At 44.1% G+C, this 9,742-nt stretch overlaps 1 protein-coding gene across 6 annotated transcripts in view; it reads left to right on the forward strand.

Annotated features, from left to right (window-relative positions):
• The window catches only part of n4bp3 (NEDD4 binding protein 3), a 129,251-nt gene extending 121,631 nt beyond the window's left edge, over positions 1-7,620 (forward strand). For all 6 annotated transcript variants that reach the window (XM_072591203.1, XM_072591205.1, XM_072591206.1 and 3 more), the window contains exon 4: positions 1,168-7,620. In XM_072591203.1, coding sequence (XP_072447304.1) covers positions 1,168-1,803 — 636 coding nt within the window. In that variant the 3' untranslated portion in view covers positions 1,804-7,620. The remainder of the gene's footprint in view (positions 1-1,167) is intronic.
• The last annotated feature ends 2,122 nt before the right edge of the window (positions 7,621-9,742 follow it).

Below are 9,742 nucleotides of genomic sequence, written 5' to 3' on the forward strand. Positions count from 1 at the left end.
AGCCATCAATGGTCAGGCTTGTTTTTCCCCTCTTGGCCGTCTCTTACCACCTCCTCAATTTCACCTCCCACTCGCGCGTCCCCTACCCTGAACACAGTGCCTGCTGCAAATAAGGAAGACTTAACATTTTGAAAAATTTAGTCTAACAAAAATTCTCGACCCATAATCCGAGGATTTTCATCTTTGATACAATCCTGTCAAACGACAGCAAGTGTATATTCACAGCTGAGCGAGAATCAGTGGGGCGAAGGGAACTGTTTCTGTGCCATGGTAACTGTGAGTCACCCTCTGTGACCTCAAGTGAAGTGGGCCAAAAGTTGAAGAGAAGCACTGACCTTCACCACATCCCAATGCTTCGGGGTGTCTTCATGGCCCCCAACTACCCAAATCAAATAATCATCCACTTTGTCAGGAATGATGCAAAGGAGATCCCAACATTGCTGCCTGGTGTATACACTTTCCCAGGTGCTCACATCATATTTTAGTTGACCCTTTCTCACACAGGGTTGTTTTAAACTTTAGAACTGTCCTGGGATGAAACCTGTGATATTTCTGCTCTCTCTGAGATTAGCACCACACCTGCAAGTACCAGCTCCTGTCAGCTTTGCTCAGTCAATTCTTATTTCCTGAGACTCTTGACGACCCAATCTCAGAAATAACCAGGAAGACAGATGTCTCATTCTTTTGCTTCCTGTGTAATTTCATTGTCTGTGTTAGCCGTAATAACTGGTCTTTCTTCCCCTCGGATATTCACAGGGGCCACTTTTACCTCTGTTTGTAAAACATCACACTTACACAACCATCAAAGGTAAACACACTAACTCAGAATAGCGGAGATGTGTAGTCAGGGTTTCCTGACCCTTTCCTGTGTGATTGACAGTAGAAGAGTTGATGTGGATCATACTCAGATGTTTATTTCTCTCTCTCTCTTCACTGGAGATCCACTGTTGAGGTTTCTCCTTGGTTTGTTATACTATAATTTGAGGGATGAATTCCACATCTCTCTTGTGGCTGGTTTAACGAAAAGATACTAAGCAATTAAGACAGACTTCAATGAAAACATGCATTTTGTATGACCCAGCTTCCAGTGCTCTGAGCTTTAAATGAATAGCTTTCAGTTCTAAGTGGCCAGAACAAACTATGAACTTGCTGGTTGTCTCATTGCAGGTTTGTCAAAAGGCTGGCGAGATTGCCATGTTGAAACAGCAACTCCGAGACTCTCAAGCGGAGGTGGCGGAGAAATTGAGTGAATTATTCAGCCTCAAGACGCTGCTGCGTGAGGTCCGGCTGGAGCTTTGTACCAAAGATGAGCAGTTGTTACTGTTAAAGGACTCTCTGCAAGCACAGTCCATCCAGTTGGCTGAGAACACTAATGCCCTACAGCAACAGGAGGAAGCCATGCTGCTCCAGGAAGCCTCCCTGAGGAGAAACAGAACATCTGAAGAGATGAAGGCCTTCCTGAGTGGGCAGACGGACGATCTGAAGGCCAGAGGCCTTCAGGAGGACAGTGCTCAAGCCCTAGCCCTCCAGGTTGAGAGGCTGAAGGCGGAGCTGCTGTTGGAGCGCAGGCAGTGTGAAGCCCAGGCTGCCAGCTTTGAACTGGAGCGGAGGACCTGGCAGGATGAGAAGGAGAAGGTCATACAGTATCAGAAACGCCTGCAGTCCAGCTACTTAGAGATGTACCAAAGAAACCAAGTCCTGGAGCAGGAGGTTCAGGAGATTGCTGCCAAAATGAAACTAACAGACACTGAGGGCAAACACAACCTTCCGTGGATAGAGAGAATCGAATCCTCTGAAATCTGACAGCCTCCGAGCAACGAAACTGTTATCGGTCAACATCCATATATCTGAAAGTTCATTTAAGAGAAAATCTGACTCGTGTGGGATTCCTCAACCAGGGAATGGTTGTAGCTTTTGGTGCAATTGTGTTAACTTGGTGCATGCACAACGAGGGGATTGTATTCTTGGGAAGTAAATGTTTTCGGAAATGGGAGGGGTAGGGGAGTAGAGCTGTGGAACAAGAGCAGAAGAAATTGGAACTCTTGGTTCCATCTGTTTTTTGAAAAGTCACCTATTCGGCCAGGTGACTGGACATTTCTCAGCTACAGAGAATGCTGCAGACAACTCTTCATTAGTTACAAACATGGCTCACAAAAGCCAATTTTGTGTTCAAACCCAGAATGCTTCAGGATGTGAAATGATCAAAGGCCATTATTTTTATACATTTAAAAAAATTGTATGTTACCATCATGGCAAAGTGATAAGTTAGTGCAATTTCTTAAACCAGTCATTTGAGTCAGAAATTAGTTTAAATTCCCTTGTCTGCAGATTAAAAGCTGCAGTGAAATTAATCTAGTTGTTATGTAGTGACACTGATTTTTAGTTTTTTCAAAAAATTATAATTGTTTAAATATTTCTGTAGGCCAATGAAAACTTTTCAAAATCTTGTGTTATGAGTCCAGCTGATGATGTTATTGGACAGTTCAGATCCCAGATTGAAATCTGGCTTGATGGGTTGTATTTTGTGTAGTTTTTTTTTAAACTGAGGTGGTCTTTCACTGAAACACAAGCAGGCAATGTTGCACGGTTCGCTTCAAAAGTACAGCAAGGGTTTTATGCAAATAAGGGATGAAGAAAACTATAGAATAAACCAAACTATTTCCATATAACGCAAGTTTAAACATTTCAAGACGCAGTAAGTTGTAATCGCATTAGTTGTAATAGCATTCCTTCATCATACACTCACCAGAGAGAAGCCCTTGTCTACCTCCTCCAAAGGACTTGGATTTACCTAACCTTCAGTTCCCAGTCTCCAGAATCTAATAACCGTCTCCTTCAGTCCACTGATATTAAGAGTTTCTCAGCTTTAAGGTTTTAACCAAACACTTCTGGTCTGGACTTTCCAAACTAACTTCTTACACTGAGGTAACTTATTTCTTAACAGTTCTGAACCCCCCCCCCCTCCCCCCCACCTTCTTCATGAACAGTTTGTGCCTTCATACTGCGAGAGTGCAAGTGCTTGGGTCATTTCAGGCCGTTTGCATTCTGTTTTTGATGCTGGGATCAGGGTTCCAGGACTATCGTTTAGGATCAACTCCCTTTGGCTCTGCTGGTCCTAATTGCAATGAGTCTCAATACTCTGTTCAGATCCATAGTAGCAAATTGAACTGTCCAAAATGTGATGTTCGGTGCTATGTTTGTCAGTCAGAATACAGTGATTCATTCTGGTATTGTTAAAGGGGCACTTCGGTGGTTTAGGCTAAAATCAAATGTTCAGCTGAATTAGGGGAAGCATTATTTTGCATCCCATCTGTGCTTATTTTCATTAGAATCATAGAGCACAGAGGCAGACCCTGTGGTCCAACCAGTCAATGCTGAACATATTCCCAAACTAAACTAATCCCACCTGCCTGCTCCTGGCCCATGTCCCTCCAAACCTTTCCTGTTCATGTACCTATGCAAATGTCTTTTAACCATTGTAACTGTACCTTTATCTACACTTCCACTGGAAAGTCATTCCACAATGGGCTGGCTCAGTGGTTAGCATCGCTGCCTCATGGCACCAGGGACTGGGTTCGATTTCAGCCTTGGGTGATTGTATGGAGATTGCACATTCTTCCCATGTCTGCGTGGGTTTCCTTTGGGTGCTTCAGTTTCCTCCCACAGTCCAAAGATGTGCAGATCAGGTGAATTGGCCGTGCTAAATTGTCCATAGTGTTCAGGGATATGTAGGCTAGGGGTAATAGAGTGGGGGATTGGGTCAGGGTGGGTTACTCTGCGGTGGGTCGGTGTGGAGTTGTTGGTCCAAGTGGCCTGTTCCCATACTATAGAATTCTATGATTCACACATAAACCACTCTGTGTTAAAAAAAGCCTAATTTTGTTTTAATTTTTTCTCTTCTCACCTAAATGTGCTCCTAATCCTGAAATGCCCAAACCTAGGGAAAAAACACGTGCCATTCACCTTAACCATGACCCTCATGGTTTTATAAACCTCCATAAGGTCACCTCTCAACTTCCTACACTCCAGGGAAAAAAGTCCCAGCATATTCAGCCTCTTCTTATAACTCAAACTCTCCAGCAACATCCTGATAAATCTCTTCTGAACCCTCTCCAGCTTAATAATATCCTTCCTATAACAGGGCGACCAGACTGGGCACAGTGCTGCAGATGAAGCCTCATCAATATCCTGTACAACCTCAACATCACATCCCAACTCCTGTACTCAAAAGGTCTCAGCAATGAGGGCAAACTTGCTCAATGCCTTCTTAGCCACTCTGTCTGTTTGTGATGCAAACTTCAAAGAATTATATACCTGTGCTCCAAGGCCTCTGTTCTACAACACTACCCAAACCCCTCCTTATAGTTGTAGAAATCTTCTTTGTTTTTCCAAATTGTAATACCTAACATTTATCAAAAATAAACTTCATCTGCCACTCTTCAGCCCACTGACCCATTAGCACAAATATAAGCACTGGACTTGCTTTGGGTGAAAGTATCATTCGGAAAATTGTAAATTTATTGTCGGAGCTTGGGTGTTCCTTTGTCAGTTTCATTCTTGGTTTGTATTCCTGGTTCTGTTCCAACCCCAGGAATACCTCCTGATGGTCCCCTTTCCTCTCCAGGTTCCATTTGGAAAAGCTGCATCAGTTGTTTGATGGAATTATATAGAATCACAGCAAGAAGTAGGCTGATCTGGTTATGTTCACTCATGCCTCCTGCCACCTTGCATCTATCCTGCTGCTTTCATTAAACTCACCTCAAAATATGGTTATTTTCTAACATGGAACATCACATGTGGTCTGGTCTGGGCGGCATGGTGGCACAGTGGTTAGCACTGCTGCCTCACAGCGCCAGAGACCAGAGTTCAATTCCTGGCTCAGGTAACGGTCTGTGTGGAGTTTGCACGTTCTCCCTGTGTCTACGTGGGTTTCCTCCGGGTGCTCCGGTTTTCTCCCACAATCCAAAGATGTGCAGGTCAGGTGAATTGACCATGCTAAATTGCCCGTAGTGTTAGGTGAAGGGGTAAATGTAGGGGAATGGATCTGGGTGGGTTGCTCTTTGGAAGGTCGGTGTGGACTTGTTGGGCTGAAGGGCCTGTTTCCACACTGTATGTAATCTAAAAAAATCTAAAGAGTTCACAATGATGCCAACCCAACCCTGTTTAGTAGTTAGACCGGGGAGGGAGAGGAGAGATGGTGTTTCTTTCATCTCGCAGTGCCTCTGGCAGGTCTTGCACATGAATTTACTCATAAAATGTAACAATTAAAAAGGTTTAAAATGAGGACTGACTGAGGCTCCTCTCTGACACCATGTTCAACTCTGAATGCAGTGGTTTAGGTGGTTAGTGCAATTTTAGGTTTTGTGAAACTTAGTTATTTTGTTTCCCTTAATGACGGTCCTCAAGGATATGGTTACTTGACATGAGAGCTTCTCACGTTTGGCTTGTTTTGGAACCTGTGTGAAGTTGATGTGCTTGACGTGAGAATGGGTTTTGAATTTCCCGAATGCTGATCTGACCTGAATGTTCTCTCAGTTTGCTTTCCTGTAATTGTTGTTAATGTGGAATGACCCCGTCTATACACTGCATTTCTTTATGAAGGGCTGCTCCCGCAATGAGGTTGGAAGTACATAAAATGCACGCAGCAGGAGGCCAGTTGGCCAATCATGCTGCTGAGATCTCTTTGAAAGAGCTATCTAATTAGCCTCACATCCTTACCGAAATTTGCTTTCTAAGTACATATCCAATTCCTTTATGCAAGATATTCTTGATGCTGAGTTAAGTTTGCAGGCATTCGAGATTATATTATTATTTCAATCATCTCCCCATCTTGCTCTCTCACCAATTAGCTGAAAGGCTGTAATTTTACATTTGTTCTCCAGCTGTAGCTGACTCCTGGTAGGGCTATGTAAGCTCCCCATCCCTACTTGGTCCAAGAACAGAACTACTTTGTTCCAATGGTTCAAGTCCTTATTCTTGGAAGCACCCCTTCGATGGGGGTTTGTGAGGTCCTGATCTGATATGGGAAAGAGTACGACAACAGACTGATCTAATAACACTGTACAATCTCTGACATTGTCCTGAATGAGAAAATAGAGGCTTAATTTAAAATCCCATCAGCAACAGGAGCTTTGCTAATGTTGATGTTCACCAAAAGCCATCAGCCTACACTGGATTGGTCTTTAATTCATCATCATCTGAGTTCAGGAAGGAAATGTTCCTGCTAAAGTTACATTGATGTTCCACTTTGATCACTCTTGGAAAAGGCCAAAGCATGGATTTGGGAGCACAGTCAGTCTTTGAAGCCAAGTCTTTTAAGTATGTCTGAGTGGATTTGCTGGTGCAGGTGTTGTCCTCTTGAGTGCAGGGTTGCCTTACTTTCCTGGAATCCCTCTATGCCTTGATTTGCAACTGTACTAGTCTCTAAATAAAAACTAAAACAACTGCAGATGCTGTAAATCAGAAACAAAAGCAGAAATCATTGGAAAAGCTCAGCAGATCTGACTGCATCTGTGGAGAGAAATCAGAGTTAACCAGAACAGTTCTGAGGAAGGGTCACTTGACCCAAAAAGTTAACTCTGATTTCTGTCCACAGATGCTGTCAGATCTGCTGAGCATCTCCAGCAAATTCTGTTTGTGTAAACTATGCTCTAGTTTCTGATCTTTTCCTCAGGGAATGAGGTTTGGGTAAATGGTGTGTGGACTTAGACCTCAATGACTGCAGTTGTTAGCGATTATAACAGTACCATCTGGATTATTGCTGAAAATGTGTTGCTGGAAAAGCGCAGCAGGTCAGGCAGCATCCAAGGAGCAGGAGAATCGACGTTTCGGGCATAAGCCCTTCTTCAGGAAGCTGCCTGACCTGCTGTGCTTTTCCAGCAACACATTTTCAGCTCTGATCTCCAGCATCTGCAGTCCTCACTTTCTCCATCTGGATTGTTAGTTACACTGAGTTTCTCCATGTATCTACATTGGATTTGTCTGCTCCCAGGAACTGCACACAGTGGGTTGGAATTTCAAATCGAGTTTTCCCTTTGAAGCATTGACCCCAGTTTTGAACCAGATTCCAGTCCCCTTCTACATTGGGCAGGCTCTGCCAGGAGTGTAGAATTAGGGAGGGTAGTCCTGATCTGAAATCTCCTTCCTGAACCTTGCTTCTCGATTCCTTTCCCTGTTCCCAGACTAGCTGTCACGCTGCATGGTGTAGAAGTCATCCATAGGTGAGTTCAAAGAACAATAATGCCTACACCACACAAACATGTGTCTGTTCATGCAGTCTCATTGGATTGGTACGTGGACTACACAATACAGAAACTCCATCCAGTGAGAAGGCTATCCACTACATTGTCATATCAACATTTTCCACCCATCAGGCATCACTCATTTCCACCACTAGGTGATTTGTACCTGCTCAAGGTTCATTTGTCCCCTTTTATTTTTGTTTAAATCTATGTTTGTTGTAGACAATGGAGTATCTGGAAAATGATAAGGCAATACATTAATACTTTGCTTCGTGATGAAGACTTTGTGTTAAACGTGATGTTTACTGATCATTCTATGGCCTCCATTAACATAGTGGATCGAAATAAAATTACTTCAAATAAAGAATTCCTTACATTAGTAGACTCTTGTTTGGGATATTTAATAAGTGCAATGGGGAAGGAGATGGGGTAAGAAAGCACATACTGATCTCTGACCTGGTTTGTGCCACATGAGCTTCCCTGGTGCTATTCCAAGGTTTCATTGGCTGCTCCCTCCATTTTCACACTGATGCTTATTAGTAGGGGAGGAGATGGTCTAGTGGTATTATCACTGGACTGTGAACCCAGAGACACAGGTAATGCCCTAGAGACTGGGTTCAAATCCTGCCATAATGGAATTTAAATCCAACAAAAACTTAGAATTAAGACTCTAATGATAACCATGGATTGATTGTTGAAAACCTCAGCTGGTTCACTAATGTTCTTTAAGAAGGGGAGCCTCCATCCTTATCTGGTCGGGTGTACATATGATTCCAGACCCCAGCAATGTCATTGAGTTTAACTCCTGGGCAACTAGCAAAGCGCCTACCCAGTGATACCCTCATCCTGTGCATGAATAGAAAAAAACATTGAAAACCTAATTGAGCAAAAACACCCTTACTATCAACTTTTTGTTGATCTTTGGTTTATCTGCAATGAATTAATACTTGTGCTTCCAGCTCCTTCACTCGGTGAAGCGAGTTTCTGCCTCTCAGTAACTATAATCAGAGCTTGGCCCCTGATCAAAGGCCTTGCTGTTAAAGGCAAAGATGTGGTAACAAAAATTTAAACAGAAGAAGGATTGTTCTCTGGAAATTATTTGAAGTTCTCTAAGCTGGAACTTGGAGGTACATTACAATATTGTTTGGCATTCAACCGAATGGGAGTATTAGGAAAAGTATGAGTCATATAGTCAACCCTTCAGTGGATAAAGTGAAGCAGTTTTCAAACATTTACCTTGCACCTCATAGCCTAACCCCTCTCAGAAATCCCCTTCTGCTTCTGGTACGGGCTGTTGCTGCACAACCTCAATTTTGCCTCCCACTAGGACATACCCTAGTCTCCTCTGGCTGAGATGCCCAGTGGCATCGTCTACAAAGGGTTACTTCCCTTTACGGTAGGGGCTCTGGACTACAGGGCTCCACAGAACAGTAGGTTCGTTCCGTTTGTGAGATGCCAGGCCCATGTTACTTTTGTCTCATGGCTTGTTGGGGGGAGGTTGGTGGTGGTGAGCTGCTCCTAAATTTATGTTTGCATATCAGCTGCCCTGCCCTGCTCTTGGTTTACAGGTAACCCATGTGGGGAAGGGTCATTGGGTTGGTGGGTCTGCTGTTGGGCAGGAGGCCATGGAGGAAGTCAGAGATCCTGCCCCTATTCTGTGCTCATGTTCCCGGTTGGGTGTCCATCGAGAGGGTATATGTGGTATGCACCAGCACAAACTGGTGGACACTGCGGTGCGGGGGGGAGGGGGGGTGGGGGGGGAGTCTGCAGTGCACTCATTACCCCACAGCATGGAATTTGAATTTAGTAAGTTTCCATTCACCTCTTGTCAGTTGCCATTAGTCAGTTTTTATTTTGCTACAGTGCCCAATCAGCGGGCACACAATGTCATTTATAACTTTAACAAAGTCTACTTCAGTCCCCTGCGGCCAAGTTGAAAACCCAAATGGTGGGATGGAAAAGGGAATCCTGGAAAAGACAGATTCAGATTTGACAAGTGACAAGGAGGACTGGATAAGGAAGGAAAGGTGGTAATGTGGTGACAGTTTGTAGGGTTGGAGGGGTTTCAGGTGGATGTGGATGATGATCGCAGACTTGAAAGGTGGTGGAGTTCCCTGGAAAATCTCATGTGGGGCCCAGTAAAGGCGGTTGAGTGGTCACTAGTTTGACCAGAGTCCAGTCACGAAAGGAGGAAATCAGGCTGCTTTCCTGCTTACTGTCCTGCCCTCTTGATACCATCATTTCATCAGCCATGTTCTCACTGAGTAACAGAACAAGGTCACTGAGCCATCTGGCCTACCCCTGTTTTTAAGCCCCATCTGCCTGGATGGGGACAGCTCCAACAACACTCAAGAAGCTCGACACCATCCGGGACAAAGCAGCCCACCTGATTGGCACCACATCCACAAACATCCACCTCCCTCCCCACCAACACTCAGTCGCAGCAGTGTGTACTATCAACAAGATGGACTGCAGAAATTCACTAAAGATCCTCAGATAAC

This window comes from Chiloscyllium punctatum, chromosome 20 (assembly GCF_047496795.1).
Source record: "Chiloscyllium punctatum isolate Juve2018m chromosome 20, sChiPun1.3, whole genome shotgun sequence".
Classification (NCBI taxonomy): Eukaryota; Metazoa; Chordata; class Chondrichthyes; order Orectolobiformes; family Hemiscylliidae; genus Chiloscyllium; species Chiloscyllium punctatum.